Raw genomic sequence first — 25,937 nt, 5'->3', positions numbered from 1 at the left:
TCCTCGTGTTTCTACTTGGAATGGTAGAGGCTATAGTGAAAAAGAATTAAGATTCTGGTTTAAAACTGATTTATGAATTAATTGCAAATCAACCTTCTGGATATGAAACAACACTAAAAGAATAAAGATAATCCAATAAAGAAGAATAAGTAATTTATAATGTAAAAACAAAGAAATATATGTTTGCCCTACATTATTGTGTAGCGATGAATAGTGTCGTTTCATACTTTTGAGTGAGAATTTTAATTTCACACATGCATGTTCACATGCATGTTTTTTTTATTTTGACTAGAACAAACAACAATGCAGTCACTGACTATTTCACTAATCTATATGATGATACTAAACTCGTTAATATATATTCGTGAAATGGATGCAGTATTTTGGCCAAGTAAGTTGTTATTATGTTGAACATTTTGTCCCATTAAGGTTAGTGGTCATTGTGTTGTACATCACTTCGTTTACGAAACCAATCCTGACTTTGTGACGATGATAAAGGAGAGGCATATAGGCACCTACTCGTGTACATTAGCACACGCTTTGTCCCATTATAATAATGTAGGAAGTGGTCATCATACACACTTTAGCCATACCTTGCAGTTTTTTTCCGAATATTTGCGCTTGAATTGCAAATTATCTCTGAATCATGCGATGTGTCGTGGCTATGCGGCATGCTGTTTCAGATGATGATGTATTTTATTCCGCGTATTATTGGTCTCTGCTCTGTCCGTATTCAGAGATGCCTGCATGAATTTGCAGTCATGTCTCTATAAGCTGGTGCAACTCATAACAAAATTGTACAATTTCTTGTTTCAAGGGTTTTGTTTTTTTCAAAGCTCAAGTTCATTTTACAGATGGTTTTATGGAGCTCAGTAAAACAAAATACAAATTAAAATAGAGGTGGGATGATTCTTTCACTGTAGAATGCTTAGAGACAAGGACGACAACAGATCTCTTCAGTTAGCGCCCAAAATTCACCGTGGCTCGTTTAAATGTCGAAAATCAATGCATGACGAGATAAGATCCAAAACAGGCGCAATTTGCCACGTATAGCTAACACATCTTATTTCTCAAATACACATCACGTAAACATCAATGACCTTCAGAAAAAAAATATATCAAACGATCCATTTCAGCGATTATTAAGCACCATCTTATTTTCAATCTCATTCGTCTTTATGCACTGTGTACACAGCAGACGATCGATGGTCGCCATGTTTGCTCTGCGTCAAGAATAGCGCCGTGTGTAACCACACCTTCGCTTTCATCGTGAGTTGGCTAGGCTCGTCATTAATGCTCGCCAGAAATAACCAGCTCTGGTGTCTGTGTGTGTGTGTTCGCCTGTATGTGTGTAGTGTGAGTCTGTGTGTTCTTGGTCCTTCTGTTTGCATGTGTGTCTATGTCAGTGTGTTTGCTGCTTGTGTCTTTTTTTTTTGTTTTGTTTTCGGAGCGTGCGTTTGTGGGCATGCAACCTGTATGTGTGTGCGCACACGCGTGCGCACATTCACACAGTGGTATGGTCGTAAGCTAACATATACACACGTACACTCACACACCCACTTACACACACGATCCTCTGTGTAGTAGGTCATCTATCAACGATGCAGACTTTACTGCACACTGATAAATGACCGCGGATATATTTAGCTCGCCGTTTTCCCCCTGTACGTACGTGTAAGCAATGCGGAAAGTTCATCAAGGATGCGGGCAGCCAGGCTCTCTGTGTTGAGCAAAAAGCCCTACATTAGCGAACGTCGCAAGGTAGACATATCTTCGCATCTGCAAATTTGCAGAAAGCGGCAAGAAAGTATTTCAAATTTACAAAGGAAAATCAGCTCTTCGTGCTGTTGGTTTTTGTTTTCAGCTTTGGAAAAAGTATACTGCAGGTGCTGTCCTGCACAAGTATTCAGGTCATCTCATGACGATGTAAACATCTTGACGTCATCTTCAACTCATCCCTTAGTGACGTCGAGCACAGAGACGTTGTGTAGTATTTGTGAACGTTCACGTGACGTCATATGTCTGAAGAGAAACTGAAGGTGAAAAAGCACAATCAATACTGGGTGAATAATGACGTTTGTCAAACCGGCGTTCGCTTAAAGTACCGCAATCATTCTCAATTTGAAGCGGAGAATCTGACTCATCGATACTTAAAACGAACTTCAATGCGATGCAGGTTTTTCGTTTTTTGTTTTTTAAGGAACACATTGAAATTAAATATCAACATTTATCATTGAGTTTTATCCATTATGATGTTATGATTTGTTGTTGTTTTTTATGAGCAAGCTGTCACGAATATGTATGCTACGTTCCTGACCAATGGAACGTAAATCACTGATGTAGAAGGACGTTCTGCGACGTCAAACGTCTTTTCTGCATGCTACAGGCCAAATAAAAAAAAAGGCCAACTAAAATTCAAAGAAAGCTGCTGCAATTAGGGCCACGATTATTTTGATTCGGAATTCAGTCATGGTTATCATGGTGGTATAACTTAGGTGCATCAGAGACTGGTGTTTCAATGTCTGTTTTTTTCAAATATTTCACAGCTTAAGTTAAGAATACACTAATCAAGGCTATTTATAAGTTTATCATATCGCGTCTTGAGTATACTTATGTATATCTAAATGTTTATATAAAGATAAAGGGCCTATAATTATTGTTTTTATAGAGTCCGATTTTCGAGGATATATACAGTCCCTCCCTAAAGGTATATATCAGATCAAGTTTCTTGACATGCAGTAATTAGTATTTTAATAGGTTAGTGTATTATTTCATTGTATCAGAGAATCAGTATGTTCATAAAAGCTTTATGGGAATTTGACCTTGAACTTTATATGTCTCTCGCAACTTTAACTCAATTAAAACGTTTATAGCACTGACATTACTAAATATAGTTACGATGAAGAAATAAGAACCAGAAGAGAAATGCTAATCGAGTGCGGCACCTTTTTTTTTCCACACTGTTTCTTAACTCATAAAATCCATTTCACTCCCGATACATTTGTGTTCAGTTAACTCGCGAAACGTATAATGTATACAGATTCTAAGTTGTACAAATCGATACATCAGCATGCCGAGAGTGTCAATTAAAATAGCACACATTGCCGGATCCAGGCTTATGTCCACGCAATAAGTATTTGAAGAAGACTTTTTATGACGAGGTTTGTGTGACATGCTTCCGCCTGCATGACGAAGGCTACATAAACACTATAAGAACTTGCAATTTACAAAACTTTGTTATCCTTGACGAACAGTCCACAACATTATGGATAATAGTAATTGATAGTAATAAATTATATTTACAGCGCTTAATAAAAAGTTAACGATTATATCTGTGCTTGTTTTTATATGCCGTATCTTGCCGCACGCATTTTATAGCCTGCACGAACAAAGTGTCGCTGCGTCATCTTAGCTTTGTTCTGGTGTTTTATGCTGTTTGAAAATGTGAGCTTGACCCTAAAGTGGTAAATCTCTTGCTTAAATTATGACGGCGTCATCACTGTGAAGATCATGTTTCAAACTGTACAAATTATTCTCCTGCTACTCGCAATGCGGATGCTTCTCACATGCTTGATTTTGAAATTGAAAAACATCTTGACTCTATATAGTAAGAGGCAAACCTCGGATAGAACATTATAAAATAACGGTCCCGTGTGTGGAAAAGATTCACAACTCTTGTGCACGTAAAAATAAAAAAAGAAAAAAAACGCTTCGTTCATTCATTAATCGCAAAGAACAGGGTGCACAACCCTGTGAAGTGCTCCCGCCACACATCCAACTGGACCCAATGGAAGACCAGCTAGTCATCGTTGCCATAGTGCAGCTGAATATGGGCCATGTTCAGCCATCTTCTCAGATGGAAAATGAAACAAACAAAGAAAAACTTTCCGGATATTAGAGAAATGTTAACAATGGTATAGAGGGATTAAGACATACATGAGGCTTTGATTATGATTACATGAACTTGTTGGACGTGCTGTTGTAATGTCGATGTAAAATCATTTTACAACTTTGCCTGTTACCGGGAAACGAATTATCTCTGAAGTTTACACGAAGAAATGCAATGATGTACCAGGTAGTTGTTTTGTTTTCTTACTTCATGTTTATAGTCTATATGAAAATGACCCGAATATAACTGAATAGACTGGTTCCATATTTTTATATCGCCCATTGGGTTTGGATACTCTGCTTCTTTTGTGGTGCACAATCAGTACACAATTCAGACATTTCATTCACCAACCGAAACAAAATCATACATATACATAACAAACAAACAAACAAACAGATACTTTGGACTTCACAATTAAGGCACATATGAGAAGAAAGGCCAGGAAGAAGCTAGGTTTGCAATTCTTCAATGAAGACCAAAAATACTTTATATTAACAGTGTCAAGTGCACTAGGTATTAAGCAAAAAGGGGGAGAATACTACAAAGGGGAACGGAGTTTGTACTATAAGAAAAACCAACCAACAAACAAAAAAACCTCACACACATGAAATTGAATCAGGCGATAAAAAGTTACCTCTTGTGTTATCAAACTTTGTAGGAGGACGCCAAACTGGTCTATGATACAGTCAGTAAACTTCAGGACTCTGAGCCGTACACTCCGGCACTTACATCAGCTCTCCAAAGACTGTGGTCAGACAGCGGGCTCCAAGAGATTTTCAACAGAGCTCGGGAATATCAACTCAACGATTCAGCCAAATAGTAAGTAACCTTATATTTCTTTAATTTAGATTAACAACAATATAAACAACCACAACAACAAAGACAACAAAATAAATGAATAGATAAATAAACAACAAAGAAACAACAACCAGACCCCTTCAGCCGGATCGGTCAAGCATGCATGCCGTGGTTTTATCCACTTCCTCTGGAATTCTACCCTGCGGAGCATTATAAATCACTTCAGACGCATTGTATAGATGGTCTATGGTCAACGCCCTGGACGAAATTAGTAAAGTTCTATATGGCTTATTAAAGGCATCTCCTCTTAGTTTATAATGATCCCGGCCATCAAAAAGAATAGTAATGCCCATAGAGAGTCTACACATGTATGTACATCTTTTTTTTGTTGCTCTATACCATCCCAGAGAATTCAGTATGGCAACTTTGGGTAGGCAAATAATGTACTGACAGTTAAACAGAAGGCTGTCCTGAAAATAAGGGACCCAACCCCCCCCCCCCAACCACAAAACAAAACAAACAAACAAACAAACAAACCCAACAACAACAACAACAACAACAAAACAAAACAAAAAACCCAGAAGCAACAGCAGCAACAACAATAAAACATTTACGGCAAAAATAGAATGAAACCCCAGATTATCGCTAATATGATACGTCTTCCATATTATTATCGAACATTGTCTTTTTTTTTTGTGTGTGTGTTTTGCACAATATAGACATCATCGGCACTGTATAGGTGCGATGGCTTGTGTTTGGTTGAATACATCCTCTTCACAACCCTTTTCCTTTTTTTAATAGTTTGTTCGTGCAACGCAAAAACGTGATGTTATACTTGTATGACTTGTAACGATTATTTTTTTTTTTCAAACAAAAGAATTTTAGAACTGAATGAATAAATTTAGCACAGCCCTTGCATTTAAATTGATAATTAGAGCACCACTACAATTCTATACACGGTCGCTTTGAAGGTATTTTTATATGCACAGTTGACTTAATGTGTTGATATTGAATTGTCCATTGCTGAACGGTGTTGTAATATATAAGTTGCATTTTGTGGAATGAAATAGTGACTATTTTTCGTATTATACATCACCCATGTATAAACAAATTGCAATCTCCTTTGTGTGAAACGACATGAACAAAATCCCATAATGAAGCTCCGCTGAGGTTTCTAGAAACTGCGTAGACGATCTTATAAATGGATCACCATTCGTATCGTCCAGCCTTTACACGACATGTAGATGGATGAATACATATGGATCTATATCATTGCAGCTATGCACTTCAACATATAGCAGTAAGATATTGGGCAGTGCTAGACGTTTGGCTTTTGATATACACGCCCCATGTATGTGCCAGTACACGAACAGAGACACTTGAATATAATACACCCACATTGTATGTTCACCATGGCCATGCAGTGAGAACACAACTCGGGCCAGCCATGCAATGGTAACGTTTTATATACATCCCGCGATAAATCAGTCCATCTTTCGAAAAAAAAAAAAGAGATGGAGACATGCAGTGTCTACTCAGAAAACAAAAATCAAAACACACACAGCCCCTGCCCCCTCCTCCCCCCCCCCCGCCAGAAAAATATCAGAAAAAAAAAGCAAAATTATAGAGATAAAAGTCTAGATAATCTGCTCAGGTCCAAAAAACACAGATGTCAAAATCCCATACCTAAAAGTGTAGGGTTCATGACATTGTGTACGTCATGCGAGCGGAAGATTTCAGAGGGGTATATGTTGTTTTCATATAGGCGTTGCCTTGTTGCATGCATGTTGAACGAACGTCATTTACAGGGTAAGAAAACGGTTTATTATGCCTGCTTTATATGTCAAGCACCACACCTTCATCTCCTGGTTATCATTACTTTCTTAAAGTGTGATTACTGTTTCACTCGTGAAAGGAAAAAGCAGTTTACTGCCACAGAAGACAACACAACAAGACATGTTTTTCTCACAATTGTAATCGCGTTGCCCGACCCTCCCTAGCGTATACAAAACGTCATCTTCTGTAGATATGAATATCATGCGATCATACGTCATACGTGAAATAAAGAATTAATCCGACGTTTCTATACCATTCTGATTATTAGGCCTAACTACAAACAGCCACACCCACGAACAGGCTTGAAAAAGAAATCAATGTATATATTCATTCTGTCATTGAGGCTAATAAGTCACAAAATAATCAAAGAAGCAAAAAAGGTTGATGTGAGAAGTGCAGCCAATTAGGTAACTATAATCTTTACACGTATTACTTGATGTACCAAAAATAAAATTTGCAGTGTTGTTTGATCACAAGTGTTCATAATTCCGTCTTGAGTCATGCTAAAATCCTTTTCGATTTCAATGACTTTATTCTTTTTCTGTTATGTAGAAGAACATTGTATATCTGTATTTACATTTGCTTCACAGTACACATCACTGCGCTTTTTATACTGAACATAATATTTCAAGAAATAGAGTCACATGTAAACACACGTTTTAAAAGAATGCATTCATATTATGTCCCAAGTAAATAGAAAGTTACGGTGGAGTCAGTGATACTAATCGAGGTTTTCAACGAGAGATATTGTAATAAAACAAAATGTGTAATACGATAAGTCCTTTCTAACAATAAAATTGTATATTAAGCATTTTGTACATCGGCAACAATCGTTCGTTACGATCCCATTCGACCTTGTCAAAAGAAGCCGATGGGATTGGTGCAATGCTTGTAAAAGAAAACATGAATTTATATTGTATTTGATAACATTAGAGGCATAATTTACCATTTGCATATAAATTATATATATATATATATATATATGAAACAAAAGCCCAGTTTTAATGCTTCAAAATAGTTCTAAAATGTGAGTTACAGGGATAGAAACAACCAATTTAAAATGTTGATCAGAATAATCAATGGTAAGTATTGTTGAATATAGAAAATGTGAACAATAGTAAAAAATAAAATTGTTTCTCGAATAACCCATGTACAGTTATGGGTAGTTGAGAAAAACAGTGATTTCTCCTTATATTTTAGGCTTCATTGCGATTTTTTTTTTTGTACTGGTGCACTGAGATTTTTTTTTTTTTTTTGTGTGTGTGTGATATAAGTAACCTAAACATATATATGCATCAAATGTGATAACTCGAACATTTTTGAATCACACATTATTTCAACATTATAATTTGGTCCTTCCTTCTCGTGTTGTATCATCAATATTTATTTTAATATTCTCATGTAAATTTGTACGCTCTAGGAAAAGACGAAGGTAAGATGATCAATTCAATTCACCAAAACTCGTCAAACCAAAATAGGTCTGGTGCTAAGAGAGAGAGACATGACAGCTTCCCACAGTATGTATAATGACAAGCCGAGTTGAGTCTAATGGAGTTTTATGGGCAGTTAGCTGCCATCTGTCTGACGTCTGAAGCATGTTTTCCACGGTGTCATAGACCTGTAGGTTTCTCTCCCTGTTGTCGACGGGTCTGAAATTAATGATTGAATATTCACCGACAATCAGCACTTCACTTCCGCACCTCGGTGAAAATGTTCGCCTGAAAAGAAAAGAAAAATACGAGAAAGAGAGACAGAGAAAGAGAGAGACAGAAAAAAATGCTATGGTAATGCAATAGGACCTAAACCCGAAATTCACGCCGCGTGGCGTGCCTTTGTGTCGCTGGTCATGTATTCCGCATGGCGGCGAAGCACTGGAAATCACGTAATATGAATGTCTTAAATAATGCGGCGGCTCCGCGAAATTCAACCTTAGCCTGACCCGAAAGCCAGAAAACGCGCTCACGAACGGCGCAGTGACTCATACACTGTCATTTCTCGCTGGCCGACGCCACAGCGTACGTGCTAGAGGCATGCAGGCAAGGGCATCACACAAATATCAACATATCACGCCTAAGTGTCAAAGTGCTGAGTAAGACAAGCGAAGACGAAGATGTGCCAATATCAAATTGGAGCACGCCTGTCGAACATGTTATGTTGCATACTGATTATTTGCTTTTTTCACACCAACAGGATGACTGAGTTCAAATCATACTGAATATTATGATCATGGAATCTGAGAGATGTACATAATTTCATAGATGAATTACAAATTATATTATACACACTTACTGGAACACAGTCATCTATGTGTCATCTTGTTTCTCTTTGTTATGTTTGTATCGCTTTTTGTCGATCATATAATGTGTACATACAGTCATGATACACATAATCATTATCACACGTACTTTTGTGTGCCCGTGTGTGTAAATGAACTATGTAAACGTTGATATACGCAGGTGTGTGTTTGTGTTTGCAGGTGGAGTACAAACAGAGCATTTGCACAGTACAGATTACTGCATGTATGCATATATATATATATATATATATATATATATATATATTATATATACACTCAGCAAAAAAAGAAAGTAAACACTTTTTGAAATTTATATTTCTCATAGAACTTTTGGCTATTAAAAATGTTAATGTATTACATACCATATGAAAGGTAATTTAATTGGCTATCAACTTGGTAAGTCAATAAAGAGGCAAATTTTACGCATGAGTGAACACTTTTGTTTTCCTCTTCCAGGGCACAAAAGTAAAAACTGCAAAAATGAACAAGTTGTCATTCATGCGTAAATGCTCTTCCATGTAACAATAAGAAAAAAAATATTAATTCAACAAAATAAAATCATGAACTTAGTTGCAAAAATATACCTATGATCTCTATTATATCTTTGAAGCCCAAAAAGATTAATAAAGGCTAGAAATAATGGAGGAAAATGAAGAATTTTCTGTCAAATCCAAATTCAAATGAAATGAGAGAAGAAGCAATATTAACAAAAATGGTAGGATTTTGAATTGATTTCTCAAATTAGGAAAATTCCAAATTATATTTAGTTCTTGAATTTGTCTCATGAATCCTTAAATTACTAAATTGAATAAATGAAATAAATATTTTCTGTTCGTTTGATCATCTTTGTGCCCTTACTCCCTATGTCATTTGAAGTTTGAGTTCACAGAATATTCTTATTTCCCCCCTCCAGTTTGAGGTTATAAAGAGATAAAGAGAACGAAAACTTATTTTTGCTATTTCATTCGTGTCTCTCATTGTGTTAAACTGGTCTTTTGTTATCATTGTTATCTTAAAGGGCATTTGCAAATGAAAGACAATATGTCAATTTTTGCAATTTTTACTTTTGTGCCCTGGAGGACAAAAACAAATGTGCTCACTCATGCATAACGTTTCCCTTGATATTGGCCTACTAGCCTGATAGCCAATTAAATTAACTTTGATATGGTATATGATACATTAATTTTCATCAAAATCTTCTATGAAAATCATGAACTCGAAAAAGTGTTTACTTTCTTTTTTTACTGAGTGTATACATATTATTATATATATATATATACGTATATAATCATATTTATGCATGATATCAAACGAGTGAGAGTGTGTGTCTGTATATGTCTTTATGTTTGATGTGTTGTGTTTTGTGGATCTTCACGATAGGTCAGGGAAAGTCTTTTTTTTTTAAATAGTGATGAAGCCATTTTTTTGTTCTTCCCCCATATTTACTTGACAGTAAACACACTTAAAAGGATTTGTATCATATATCTATACGAACAAACATGTCAAATGCCTTTATATACGCTCATTTATGTCCTAATATATATATATATATATATATATATATATATACATACTTATATATATATATATATATATATATATATATGTGTGTGTGTGTGTGTGTGTGTGTGTGTGTGTCCACGTGTAGATAAATCTATTCATAGGTATACATAGAAATGTTTCATATCACGCATACTTCTGATTTCATAGATTGAGAAATATAAATGGATTGTAACTCTCCGAAATATTAATCGTAACTCAAAGCTCTTGCCGCAGCATTGTTTAGATCGATAAACTCAGAACTCAGGAAAGCATAACGGAATAGGCCCAATTGTCTGTGACACACATCTGTACTGTGCTAATGCTCTGTTTGCACTCCACCTGCAAACACAAACACACACCTGCGTATATCTATATCTACGTTTACATAGTTATATTCACACACACGGGTATACACAATACGTATATGATTATGATTATGTTTATCATGACTGTATGTATATTATGATACATAATTACAATTAGTATTTTTGCACCATTCCCATTGGCTCAGAGCGCTATGCTTTACTCCGAACTAGAGTACACGCGAAGTAGAACTACTATATCCTGTTTGAAAATTATTGTACATGACATTCATGGGAATTAAACTATAGTATTTATCAAATCTTTCCTTTCTTTGTAAAAAAAAAAATGCAATTTTAGAGCTTGCTGAGAAAAAAGAAAGAATAGAGATTCTTTTTATGAACAGAATGAGCTTATATGCCATACATTATAACTTCCGAAATGTATGAGAGAAAAATTCTCAGTATTTGCTATGTCCTCATATAGTTAAGACGTTTATTTGTGACGTCACTACTTCGCGCTATACTGAAGTTAACAGAAGTCAAGTGCTCTTCATGTCGTAAAAAACCCCAAAACAAACTAGTAAGTTCGTCGCAAACGCAAGAGCATCATATAAACACAAGACATTATGTATGTCGTGTCGCACTTGATAGCCTTGCCTCAAGGCAGAACTGATGTCTATTTTTTTTTTCGCCTTGCCAAGAGATGAACTCGTGGCTCTACCCGACAGACCAGCTGTCTGAAGCTGTGTGGCTAAAAAAACGAGAAATGTGTTCAGTAAATTCTGATGGCAAAATGCTTATTTCCTCTGCCACAAACGTTCGTATAGGAAGGTACCTGATGTTGGGATATATACTTTGTTACTACGAAATAAGAGACATATTTTATTTTTCCTTATATTGCGTCATTGACATGAACGCATACACATTATAGGGACCTGCGTATCGTATACAGGGCCTATAATCATATTTATATTCATTTTAACATGATTGTGCTTAGATGTTTAATGTTATGTATAAAAAGAATTAAAGTTTTATGAATAAATCTTTATTATAGATTATGTATATAAATATATATATATATATATATATATATGTAAATATATATATATATATATATATATATATATATATCTACAATAAGTGCAAGCATTCAATCGTACATGCATTCATGTACAAGTACAAAAAAAAAGTATGTGTGCGGTTGCTTTTCCAGAATAGTGCAAATTTTAGCTGAAATATTCTGAGCAAGCAGATAAACAGGACCACGTACTGAAATTACTATGCATGCATATATATATATCAATAACTTAATTTTAGATATCCTAATTGCACAAATAATTTAACAAGCATGGCGTAACACTTACCCAGAATAGTATACGAATTTTACCTGCAACGTCCTCAGCAAGTTTAAAAAAAAGGATAAAGAAATGGAGTTTATTAAATTTATGTTTATCTTTGAATAACGTGTAATGGTGAAGATATTCTAAGACTCTGTCAGTACAAAGGCCTGTTTTCTTCCGTTCTTGACTTTATATTATGGTGACCAAAGTGGATATACATGCACAGATTGTTATATGATGGATAGATTAAAACTGATGGGTGTAAAATTATCCTGAATAATAATGATGATGATTGATTTATTCAATGGTATCTACATTTCATTCAGTAAAATCATTCATTTCAGCCCGACGTTGAATTACAAATGATTTCACACAAAGTATGTACATTGTATGCAAAACATTGGTAAAATAACATAATACAGATCCGTGAACTTAGACAAACAAGTACAATTCAATATTGAGTCTATACACCATTTCATCTATTCAGATACCAGTAACTCTTGTAGAATGAACCGTAATTCACTTGGTCGTAGATTAACTTACAATATTGCTTCATACTGTTCCTCTCCTCTCTCATCCGTTTTTTATCTCTTCGTTTTCTATATAGAAGAGTCTCACAAGTTTATACGAAATTCAGTGAAAAATAGGCGAGAATTTAAGGCTCAGAAAGAATTGTTCATATTTTATATTTCATTGGTTATTTTAAAGTAGCACTTTATCAAGTTCAATCTTTTGTTGATATATTCTGATTTAAGATTGAAGAGAACAAACTTTGACACTAATTCCATATCAACTTATATGCCCTTGAATGGTAATGGTTATGTCACTATGATACCTTTTCTGACGTTTTGAAGCACACAATGGCTTGGAATCTTTAATATCAAATGCATTCCAAGCAAGTCCTAAAAAAAATCCTATTTGACACGGGGAGAGGTTATGGCGTGATGAAGCAGACTTTGGTGGGAGAATATGCCTTTCATATTTTTTTAAATAATTTTAAGGACCGTCCAGTGATTTGTCTTACTGATGCTGTCATCTAAAGAATTAACGAAGAGCCGTAAATTTACTATGGGCTGTCATATACAGAGAATGCGCCATGCGCTAAGGTTAACACCCGTGCATAAAGAAGATTAACATCCGCATGGCTCGAATTTCTCGTTTTTTAATCAACTTTCCCTTCTCGTTGCCGTCACCTGCCGAAGAAATCGCGCCATAACAGAGAAGAACGCTCTAAATGGCGATAATCTTTCCACATGACGTCACGGCACTCTTTATGACGTCAATCCTAAGATGCTTTGCAGTATAGGAATTCACGCGATAGTTTGTCGGAAAGGGTCTCACGCTTCTATTGATGAGACACAGGACAGACGTACATTTTTTGTTAGATATTCACCTAGGACGGAATTTTGTTTCCTCCGCTTCCCCTGCATAATTACGGAATTGTCGAATAAAATCATGGGCCTTTTGACGAGTTGCAGAAACAAGTAGCTCCTCTGTTCACCAGTCATACACAGGGATATACATTTAGAGAGGAGAGCTGGTTTTAGGGCATAAATAGAGATACAAATGCAGCTGTATTTCCTGAGGTGTTAAATGCAGGTCTCTCTTGATCGATCTGTGGCATTTTCCTAAATGCAGTAAAGATTTGTTACTTTTGAAAGCAATGCTGTTTCTTTGAAAGATTTAGGGGTATTGACACACCTTCATTACGGAGCAGATTTGTTGCTGGTGTACCCCTGTCTATACTTGATGACATTCTAAGCAAAGCTTTTCTGATAGGCGCACGCAGTTATTTTGCAAATTCGTTGCAGATAACATTTATGTAATTCATTTCTTTACCATCATCCACACACGACAAACACCAGACACAATAAGCATTAACCTCGATGTTTTTATGTGGTTATGGGGAAAGGAAATTTATCATATTGTTTTCTTTTCATAATGAAAGGAAATGGTTTTCGTACAGACACGGCAGATGGTTTAGTTGTGATATTTGATATCACGTGAACTAATTGAACCGTTTGTATGTGGCTGTTCCTCTTTCGTTGTCTGTTTACGACATTCTAGCGTGCCACGATCGCATAAAAAATATACGAAGTTGTAAATCATAGATCTTTGGCATGTCGCTAGTATGCAGGGCTTCGCTAAAACAAACAAAACAAAACAAAAGAGAAACATATATATTTTGCACACACGGTGCATTTTGGAATCATGATGGTAGGATAGGAGGAAATGTAGATATGGCTGTAGGTTCTATTTTGTGCATGAAAATGACTTCACTAATGTGTATATTCTGCCGAAGATTCAGAACAAAAAACATGCGAGATGCCGAAGGCAGAATATGATGCATGTCTCTTAATGCTTTTCATTTTTACGTTTCTCCCAGTTTTCTAGATAATCTTGATAGAATTGGTTCACCAGACTACCTTCCCAATGAACAGGACATCCTGAGGACTCGAGTAAAGACTACAGGAATCGTAGAAACACATTTCACTTTCAAAAATCTTCACTTCAGGTAAGTTTCACAATACAGTGATTTAGGAAAAAAAACACAAGCACATACTAATCAGTAGGGATGTAATACACCTGAATTTTCTTAATAAATACACCTGTTTTTTCTAATTCTTTATTTTTAAAAGAAGATGCTTTGTGACACAAAAGTTCGATATGCGGGCATTGGTTTGCAGTTCATCAAGAACAGATCATCAACATGATACAGAAAACTTTCATCACTGGGGGATGATCATAAAATAAGAGTTTAAGGCTTCTGCGGACCTGCAGTTGTTTGTTTGTTTGTTTGTTTTTGTGTGTGTGTGTGTGTTTAAAATTAGGCAGCGCAAGAGAAACGATGTAACCACTTGGCCGGAAGAAGTCCACAGGAGTGGACGAAAGCTAGCCAGCAAAAAGTATCAAAAGTTGGTTAGAGCCTTAACCTCCTATAATTGTAAGATCATCAATCTGTTCAGTGTTGATTTGTTTTGTGACCTGAGAATTATTGGTTATTAAAAAGAAATAAGAGGAAGTCAGTGACCATATCATTAACGCCCAAATGTTTGTCACATTTCATAAGCAGATATAGATGAACACCCTGTTAGCAGCTTTTGACTAATATTATTATCTTAAAGGGATAGTACAGTATTGGTTCAGATGAGAATTTGGGCTTTTAGATTTTTGCAAGATACCAGAAAACACTTATGATATAGCACAGAGCAGACCATTTTAAGAGCATTTCAAAGTTTATTTGATGAAAATCGGGTTTGGAATAACTAAAACATCCAAAAACAAAGTAAAACAAAGCGATCGTTACAAAGTGTGGGTCCCACACTTTATTAGAATCGCTCTTTTTTGGATATCTCGGCCATTTCAAAACCAATTTTTATCAAATAAACGTTGAATTCCTCATAGAATTGCATGCTATTTCATATTTCGTATGAGATTTCTTATTATCTCACCTAAAAATGTTAGAAACCTGAAATTAGGTCTCAACCAGTACTGTACAGTCCCTTTAACTTTTGGACATTACTACTTAATTTCAACGTAAAAGCGCAACAAATAAGCCCGGAATTCTTGTTACCATTTTCAACAGGATTTGACTATTTCTCTTCACCGTTGGACATTGTTACTTTGTTTCAAAATAAAAGTGCGACAAAGTAGTATAATTTTTATCCTATCAACAGCTACCTTTAGACGTCGTTATTTTTCATGCTTCCGCCGCGAAATGTCGCTGAAGGCATAATGTTTTCGAGTTGTCCGTCCGTCCTTATCGATTTTGTGGGCGACTCAACTTAAAACCGTTTGAGGTATTCAGATGAATCTTGGCATAATGTAACCTTGTATGAGTGGACGAACGTGTGCCTATCAATGCGGGCGCACGCTGTCAGTATCAACGTTCAAAGGTCATGGTCAAGTCTAAAATTTTAGTACCCTCCCCACTCCCTTGCCTCTGCAACGCCTAGAGGTATTTTCCCAAAAATCATTTCATCATATATACGTACATCATGTATTATATCATATAAACAATTTTTAGTAAAAGTTTTGGGCCATGAGGTCAGAGGTCAAGTGAAAATGATGAAATTTCACTTTTTTGTCCATTTCTCTTGAAATGTCTTAAGTTATCTTCGTGAAACGTATTAATATAGGGCTACATGTATTGTCTGACAATGATTCTTTGAAATTTTGGGTCATGGAGTCGAAGGTCGAGGGTCAAAGGTCAGACTAAAATACTACTATCCAATATTGAAATTACACGTGTGGTTATTTTTTCCATAGTAGGCAGTGACCATTAAAGTGTATACATGTGATTGAGCTTGGTATGCAAAGATTTAAACCATGCGGTCAAAGGTCAAGTAAAAATGCTTTTAAAAATTCATTATTTTTCCCGTATTTTGTAAAATGGTTTAAAGTATCGTCACAAGAATAAGTGTTTATATCATATTTGATAGTGATTTTTGGAAGAGAGCTGTGCTGGCCATGGGGTCAAAGGTGAAGGGTCAAATTTCAAATGAAATTAGGTTCAAGGAATGTACGTATAGAGAACCACTCAATACATTTTTGGGGTTGTGCCTTCAATGTCGCTTCAATTTCTTGCCAAGCAAGTAAAACTGTCGTCTCGCAATTTTTTGTCAAGATGTATTATGCACTGTAGACCTATTGGGAGAAAATGCAATATAGACCGGTGGTGGCATAGGGTCGCAATTACTAGTTTTAACATAAAAGTGCGGCAAATTTAGCACATTTTTTTTTTTGTTGTTGAGGCATGTATTTTTCAAGTAGGCTAACACTTGTTTTTGATTCAGATGGTAATGGATTCTTTAAAGGTTAAATCCAGTCCAAATGTAAGTTAGTCTGATATGAAAGAGTAAAATATTACGAGTTCAATGGTAAAAATTTCATCAAAATCGGGTGAAAAATAAGGAAGATTCACTTATTTTTCAGGAAACAGTTGTTGAACGATCAATATGAAATGGCAAAGTGAGCATGTCATACCCTCACAACTTGCATATAGTTTGTACATAAAATTTTGAAATTTCCAGTTTTTCATTCAAACGCAATTATGCCCGAGGCTCAAATCTTGGTATATCCAATTGATCACTATTCTGCAGTTATTTCATCAGGAATAACGTCATGTTTCAGACTTCAGGGACAAAAATATTGATTTTTCGTCATTTTTTTTTTTGTACAGGATCAATGGAAAATTGTGAGGTTATGACATGGTTAGCTCACTCATTTGCATATTCATATCCACTGTACAAGAACTGTTTTGCAGAAATTAGCAAAACTTCAATATGTCATAACCTTCTTATTTTTCGTCCGATTTCAGTCAAATTTTTACTGTTGAACTCGCAAGATTTTACTCTTTTTTATCAGACTAACTTATATTTGGACTGGAATTCCCCTTTAAAGTCTTTCTGTTTTTTTACTGCTTTTATATCATAAACGCTTAATACTGGTTACCAGCGACTACGGGTGTTATGACTTTTGAATGTCTTCAATGCATGTAATTTCTTTTTCAATTATCTCATACACAATAGATTCAGACTGAGTCATCTTAACGATAATCTTACTGTAAGTCCGTCTACCGCCCACTTCGTAAATCACGTGATCATGTACATTGCGCAATGAAGAGGAAGGGTACGCACTGGAGGAAGTCGTGCCTTTCGTATCTATGCGTTGTATTGGAGTGAGTTTAATTCCATCATTGGTGCAATTCAGAAACTGACCAACTTTCATATTCCAGGTTATTTGACGTCGGGGGCCAAAGGTCGGAAAGGAAAAAGTGGATACACTGTTTCGAAGACGTCACTGCAATCATATTCTGTGTCGCCCTCAGCGGCTACGACCAACGACTGTTGGAGGATGACGTAACGGTAAGAACAACACTACTACTACTACTACTACTACTACTAATGATAATAATAGTGATAGCGGCTACTGGTATAGCACACAGGTCCATCTTTCGGTGTTCATGGCGCCTAAAAAAAAAAATTGAAAAGATATACATGTCCTTGCCGAGTCAAAATATCGATAAAATATGTAATATTGTAAATCATGGCCTTGACTAAACCTTAACCATGACTCAACGCATGGGCCATATGATTATCATCACAACTTCCCCCGCCATGTTTCATGATCTAGAGAACATGGGACATCATGTTTTCTCTAGTTTGTATAAAGAAATCGATTTTTGCTGTTTCAAAAGAATCGTGGAAAAATTCTCTTGGATCTAATATAGCGTTGAAATTAATTCTGCATTGTCTATCGCGCTTTTTTGTAGTCAAAATGTGTATAACAGTATCGTATTTCCTTATTGACTTGCGATATGATTATAGTATATCTTTTTTTTTTACCGATTGGACCTGTAGATGCAGTTGGTCAGAAATAAAACTGTACCACTTCTTAAAGCAGACACGTCTACTTCCAACACACACACACACACACACACACACACACACACACACATACACACACGCACAGTTACACACACGTTTATATATATTTACACTTTTTACACATTACGTATAGTACATGGATATGTTTATATCGTGTATGCGGCAGATAGCCGCATCTATTGTTCCCTTCGCTAACCCTCTGGCGGTGAATGCATTGAATTGACGGCTAGGGAAATTCTAATATCCGGTATACTTGTCGGTATTGAAATGTAGCTAAAGGGGCAATGAACGACAATTCAAAACATTCTTCTTCTTTTTTTAATCCGTGAACGTGTTGATTTCCATTGTGTTGAGTGTGTAATCCTAAATTAATCAGTTGTAGTAGTTCCGCCTTCGCTATAGAAACATGTGTTTAAAGCAAACATTTAACTGGTTAACTTGCCGTATGTGTGTGTGTGTGTGTGTGTGTGCGTGCGTGCGTGCGTGAGCGTGCGTATGCGCACGCGTGTGTTTACAACAGTAAATCTATCCAGACTAATGTCAACCCATAGGAGAAAAGGATCACAAATGTAGAACAAGTAACAAAAGTTGTTCAGCAAGTGTCCAGCTTGCATGCCAGACATATCTAACAACGGGTGTATATTTAGGGGTCTAATTCATTGGTTAAGAAAACGTTATCAATCAAGTGTATAATATATACCATATTGAAGGTAATATAATTGGCTATCAACCTAGTAGGTCACATGAAGGGAAACTTTACGCATTAGTGAACACATTTGCCTTTGTCCTCCAAGGCACAAAAGTAAAAGTTACAAAAAATTGACATCTTGTCTTTTATTTGCAAATGCACTTCAAGATAATGATAACAAAAGACCAGTTTAACACAATGAGAGACAAGATGGAATAGCAAAAATAAGTTTTCATTCTTTTTATCTCTTTATAACCTCAAACAAAATCAAATTTAAATGGGACACTTAAGAGGGAAAATAAGAATTTTCTGTCAACTCAAATCTCAAATGAGTAGGGAGTAAGGGCACAAAGTTGATTAAATGAACAGAATATCTATATTTCATTGTTTATTTTCGTAATTCAAGAATTCATGAGACGAAGTCACGAACCAAATATTATTTACAATTTTCCTAATTTGAGAAATTAATTCAAATTCCTACCATTTTTGTTAATATTGCTTCTTCTATTAATTTATTTGAATTTGAATTTGACAGAAGATTCTTCATTTTCCTCCATTATTTTTTAGTTTTTATTGATCTGTTATTGATAGAGATTAAAGATTTATTCTTACAACTTAATTCACGTTTTTTATTGTGTTATTTTTTTATTGTTTATTGCTACATGGAAGAGCACTTACACATGAATGACAACTTCATTTTTTTTTTTTTGCAATTTTTACATTTGCGCCTTGGAAGAGAAATATAAATGTGTTCACTCATGCGTAAAGTTTCCCTTTTCATTGACCTAACTAGGCTGATAGCCAGTTAAATTACCTTTCATATGGTATTTATACAGTAACCTTTCGCCAAATATTCTATGAGAAATATAAACTTGAAAAAGTGTTTACTTTTTTTTTTTGCTGAGTGTATATAGTTGGTTGCAGTGAGCTTTTAAAACGGCGTGCGCATGCAGTTCATTTGATTGACGAGTCAAAATCAAAATCATTTGGCAGTTGACAAGCAGTTTACAAATTAACCATGATTTCACATTCAACATCTTTTCTTATGCATACAGGGCGACACCGCCACCTGTTCGGTTTAGTCAGCATACATAAATAACATAAGCATAAATACCATATATTTCAGTTGAAGTTGAGGAAGTAAACCAAATTTCCGACACAGCAATAAAAATGAATTCATGATTTAGAGAAGACAATAATACCTGAAATTCATCAGAATACTCTTTTGTAAACTTCGAACATTCAAATGTAAGATAGACAACAACTGAAAGTTGATTTGTCGAATGAAAAAAGGAAAAAAACATGTATTTACACCTTTGTTTTTTAAAATCATTATTATCATCATATTACACCTACATGAATCATATATTAAATCACTTTAATTCGTATATATATATATATATATATATATATCTACAGACACATCATGTGTGTGTGAGAGAGAGAGAGAGAGAGAGAGAGAGGGAGCGTGTGCTTAACTTGCCTGATAGGGATGTTAAAAAGGAAAGTGCATGCTGATATTTACTGTCTTCCCGTCTGCACTTTGCTCCCTCATTTCCCGCGAAGAATCGTATGCAAGAAAGCCTGAAGCTGTTCGATTCCATCTGCAACAACAAGTGGTTCACCGATACCTCCATCATCCTCTTCCTAAACAAGAAGGACCTGTTCGAGGAGAAGATCCAAAAGTCGCCCCTTGTCATCTGCTTTCCAGAATACACTGGTAAGAAACAAGTGCTGAATATATATATATATATATATATATATATATATATATATATAATAGAAGATGTATATATATACACATATATTCTATCTCGTATAATAGAAGATGTGTGTGTGTGTCTGTGGATATATATATATATATATATATATATATATATATATATATATAGTGAGTGTGAAAGGTGTGTTTTCAGTTGTTAAACCCCTGGGCCGTCGCATCTTAGTAGTGTGTAGGTGAGAGAAAGGATGAGACGATAGACGTAGCTTGAATTCTCACAGTTTGGTTTTTATTCTCAAGCTTTCGGGCCCTGTCCTTTATCAAGAAATGTGATGTACAATTCATATTTGGGCTGGTTGCAAGCCGGCAATCAGTTGGCAACCGGTTGTGGGAAACATGTAGTAATGATGGCGTGCTGAAGTTAAATACACAGTAACTTCAGCACGTCTACCTCCGCCCATCATCACTAAATGTTTCCCGCAACCGGTTGCCAACTGATTGCCGGCTTCCAACCAGCCCAAATGTGAATTGTACATCACATCTCTTGATAAAGGGCAGGGACCGAAAGCTTGAGAATAAAAATCAAACTGTGAGGATGCAAGCTACGTCTATCGTCTCATCCTTTCTCTCACCTATGTATATATATATATATATATATATATATATATATATATATATATATATTCATATAAATATATGAACGGTGTATATAGATAGTGTCGCATCATAACTCTGATGCATAAAACACCGTCATGCACTGAGACTAAAGCAACCGAATTCAACCGAAACGTCACTGGAAGACTTAACGCGAGTCCTCAAGTCAAGTTATTCATGTTCTTCGTTTCTTCAGATAAGACTTAATTTGTGTATGTGCAGTATGTGTATTGGGTTAGAAGAGAGAAAGAGAGGGGGAAGGAGGGGGGGGGGGGGGGGGAGGGGAACAAAACCAGTAATAGTCTCTGTATGCGTTGTGGTGAGTGACCCAGAACCCCCCCCCCCCTCCAAATTAGGGAATATGTTGCTTTGTTTTTAAATATTCTATAAAACCAGAAATAGAGCTAAAAGAAATTGTATACAAGCACGTTCGTTCGTAGGTGAATTTTCAAGTTTGTTCCTTTCAGATTCAGTTACGCGCCCGAAAGTTACGCGCCCAACCTGCGCAGCTAGGATGCACACAAACGTAACTGAGGAACGTCCTTAAATAAAAAAAAAAAAAAACAACTCACGGACACACACACTGAACAAGGATGATGATATAGGAGGCTCACATATTCCAGCAATGTAGCAATGTAATTCATTACCATACCACTTGCTCAACAACTTAACCTGTGTAGAATTTATGCACAATTTCTTCTTTCATTCTACTTTCATGAGCATGCAGCCGATCAGGCATTCTTTTGTGAAGCTGCGTTGTTATTATGTCATCATTCTCCTTCATTATGACTTTTTGTGAATTTTCAAGACATTGTCATTAATCATCGCAATGATTGTAAAAACTCTGAAACCCAGTATAACCAATTCATAGTCGTTCAAGTGCTAAAGTCTCCTTTAATCTTCTTGGAAATGAAACGGGAATTTTACACTTGCATAAGCCCTGCCAAAACCTTTGATTGGCTTCCGTCAACTTTTATGTCCTGTTTTTCTTTAACCCCCTTCGTCGCTGTCTTAAAGGACAAGTTCACCTTCATAGACATGTGGATTGAGTGAATCCAGCAATATTAATAGAACACATCAGCAAGAGTTTGAGGAAAATCAGACAATCCGTTTAAAAGTTATCAATTTTTGAAGTTTCTGCTCAGTCACTGCTGGATGAGAAGACTACTACAGCTTGTGATGTCACATGAGTACAACAATATAAAGAGAATATAAGTACAATTCAAGATATTTTCACTTTTCTCGCATAATAAAAGAACACCTGACTTCCCTCCTTCAAAGAAGGCAAGGGGAATAATTACCCTTAACATACGTCAATGACGAGTCGAGGAAATGTGCACTTTTTTCAAAAAGTAAAAGTTTGGGAAATTCTCTTTATATTTTCATTATATCGTTGTACGCATGTGACATCATACACTCTAGTAGTCTTCTCATCCACCAGTGACTGTGCACATACTTCAAAAATTCATAACTTTTGAACGGATTGTCCGCTTTTCCCCAAACTTTCACTGATGTGTTCCAATAATATTACTGCATTCACTCAATCCGCATGTGAAGGTGAACTTGTCCTTTAACCTCAGGCCAGTCAAGTAAGTCGTTATCTTTCATTCAGCGGGTAGCTGAAAAATGTACTTATGTTACCTTCAGCTTTACTTAATGTTTAGTCAAGCACTTAAAGAGGAAGGTTTGTTTACCTGTTGTCGTCATTGTTGAATATAAGAATTGACCCAAGTGTGCCAAATATAGTCGAAAATGTATGTTTTCAAAATGTTTACAAAATGTAAGAAGATTGATTGCTGTAAGAAAATATGTGATATTGTTTTGGTTTTTAACAGAAATTACAATTAATATCTAACTCGATATTCTACCAGCAGATCATGCTATTTTTCCGTACCCACCCCTATGGCGTGTTTACACCGAGCAAGGTACGAGCAACGGTTTCACCATAAAAAACCCGGCCCGTTGACCGTATCGTGCTCGATGTAGACCTCGGATGTAAACGGGCCTTTACTCCAAAGTTTCCCACACATGTCATTAAAAGCATCCTCTCTTAATCCCTTTGCAATGTCCTTACAGGTGCTAACGAGTATCTACCTGCTGCGGGATACATCCAGTTACAATTCGAAGCCCTGAACAAAAGCGCCAACAAGGAAATCTATACGCATATGACCTGTGCAACGGACACCAACAATATCCAATTTGTATTTGATGCCGTCACTGACACGATAATAGCCAACAATCTACGAGGGTGTGGCTTGTACTGAGACTAGTAGGTAGACATCCGTGGTGGCTTGCTCGTGAGTTGTGCCAGCCTTTCATCCAGTGTTCTTTATCATGTTTTTTGTTGTTTTGTTTTCCTTCGGCCAATGGAAAGGTATAGCGGAGAGAATGCAGCTACCACTCTACCCAGTCGCTCCTGCTTCTGGAGATGGTGCACATAACGGAGACAGGTGCAAACATCCGTCTTTCATAATAATTCCAAGGAGAAATCAGCACCATAACGCAGTTTAATCAGGTGCGAGGAATCTAAATGGAGACATGGATGTGATACATTTGATCGTGTCTGGATACATGGAATGTACGAGTGTTTGCTTCGTGTAAACAACGTTGTTGGCAACTGTCAGTCGCCCCAGCTTGACACAAAGGATAGTATTAAAAAAAAATGCGCGGAAAGAACTGTTACTCACCTGTCCCATACTTTGATTGGCTAATACTGATCACGTGTTACCTCTGCGTTCCGTATCATCTCGCGATGAAAGCCTCACGAGCGAAAACGAAGCATGATACTAGCAAGCCTCCATGAAACGACGCTCTACTCGTTTTTGGTGATTGGGCCTGCGACTTCATGGGTAAATAGCGTACAACCTTTTGTAACATTGTTTCTATAAGCATATCCATGCGTCACACTATGTCATGTCGTACGATCTCATGGACACAAATGTGTATATATTTTGCTACGACTTTTAACGTTTAACGCCTTCTATGGAGATCACTGAACGTATTGACATGTTATGTACTGGTGTACCACCTCACCTCACCTTGGCGTCACGATCTGGCGCCACGTACACCGACTTTGAGAGAACTTAACTCTCGCATCGACCAGGGGACTTTAAGTTGATTCTCTAGGACCACTCCAGTTCCGACACGAAAGAGCTGTAAAGAGCTAGATTCCAAACCAACTTCGTTCGACTTGACCTCATTTTACGTCATGACTGGCAACAAGACAGCTTTAAACTTCGACCGTAGCGTAGTATTGGACCAAGAACTTGATGGTTAAAGATTTAAAGAAAAAAAAAAACACATTTATTTGTTGAGTGGCTGGGTCATATTATAAGTGTTGGTGTTGTTATAATTGTATACACACATTGTGTACCAATGAAGTCAGCTATTTCGTATGGTGCATATTGCAATGGGATGGATGTACGATAGGTCATATTTGTTCATATTTTTTTCTGTTGCTGCTACACTTATCACATGATTCTTATAAAAAAAAAACTGTAGTTGGTCATGACTTCAATTTTATATTGATAACTTGTTTTCTTCCTTTCATTTTAATCCACCCTTCCTGTATTATATCAATATCAACGTAGTGAATATGTTTTTTAATCAACTCAATCATACATGTTGCTGTTGTATTGTTGATTTTATATGAACTGCACATTCCTGTGACCGAAGAAGGTTACATCAAAGATATTTTACTCATCTAAAATATCATCCTCGGCAGCATAGCGCAGTATCGGTCGAATCAGCAATGCGCGTGTTTTGCAGTCTGGATATAAAACTTTTTCAATTTCTAGGTATCTTTAAAATATGTAGCGTTGTTTGTTGCTTTTAAACTTTTTTTTCTGAATCAAATCACTCTGTTGTGGATGTACGTGACATTGGCCACGTTACGGAAATTACGATATCACTACACAATAGCACTCACTCACTTGCCAACGTGCATTTACACAAACGAATCTTTGTCCTATGGCAAATCACATGCGGGCATTCTTATAGGAATTCTTCAAGTGTCAATTGAGTGCGCAATATAAAAAGGTCATGCCAAGCTGCAGTAAATTTTCATATTTCCTGTTGCTCAAGTCGGTTCATCAATAAAATGATTGATGACACAAGATCAGAAGAAGAAGAAAGAAGAAGAAGAAGAAGAAGAAGAAGAAGAAGAAGAGCCTATTGCAAGAAGTGTTCGTGACACGAGCAGCCAGCGTCTACCTCGATCCCCAAACCACGCCTTGACGGCAGCGGCCATGTCGAACGCACTTCCCTGCCACACACAGTGTAACTGAACAAACTGTTTACCCCCCCCCCCCCCTCCTCCTTCTCTGGCTTTCCTTCTCTTCCCCTTCCTCCTTCTCCGCCTGTCTTTTGTTATCTATTTATCTATCTATCTATCTACCTATAGGCCTAGATCTCTGTTCTGTTTCTGTGTCAACTTGTTACTTCTCTATAATCCTCTATAATCTCTCTCCCTTACAATATTGCA

At 36.3% G+C, this 25,937-nt stretch overlaps 1 protein-coding gene across 2 annotated transcripts in view; it reads left to right on the top strand.

The window, feature by feature from the left end:
- Positions 1 to 24,943, top strand: part of LOC139734213 (guanine nucleotide-binding protein G(o) subunit alpha-like) — a 52,575-nt gene extending 27,632 nt beyond the window's left edge. For both annotated transcript variants that reach the window (XM_071645016.1, XM_071645014.1), the window contains exons 5-9: positions 4,548 to 4,708; positions 14,390 to 14,518; positions 17,741 to 17,870; positions 20,647 to 20,800; positions 23,531 to 24,943. In XM_071645016.1, the coding sequence (XP_071501117.1) occupies positions 4,548 to 4,708; positions 14,390 to 14,518; positions 17,741 to 17,870; positions 20,647 to 20,800; positions 23,531 to 23,718 (762 nt within the window). In that variant the 3' untranslated portion in view covers positions 23,719 to 24,943. The remainder of the gene's footprint in view (positions 1 to 4,547; positions 4,709 to 14,389; positions 14,519 to 17,740; positions 17,871 to 20,646; positions 20,801 to 23,530) is intronic.
- Positions 24,944 to 25,937: the final 994 nt, after the last annotated feature.

This window comes from Diadema antillarum, unplaced genomic scaffold (assembly GCF_040938485.1).
Source record: "Diadema antillarum isolate AM-2024a unplaced genomic scaffold, OU_Dant_1.0 seq00000513_RagTag, whole genome shotgun sequence".
NCBI classification, from domain to species: Eukaryota; Metazoa; Echinodermata; class Echinoidea; order Diadematoida; family Diadematidae; genus Diadema; species Diadema antillarum.
Note: the sequence above shows the minus strand (reverse complement) of the source record. Positions and strands in the feature narration are given on the sequence as shown.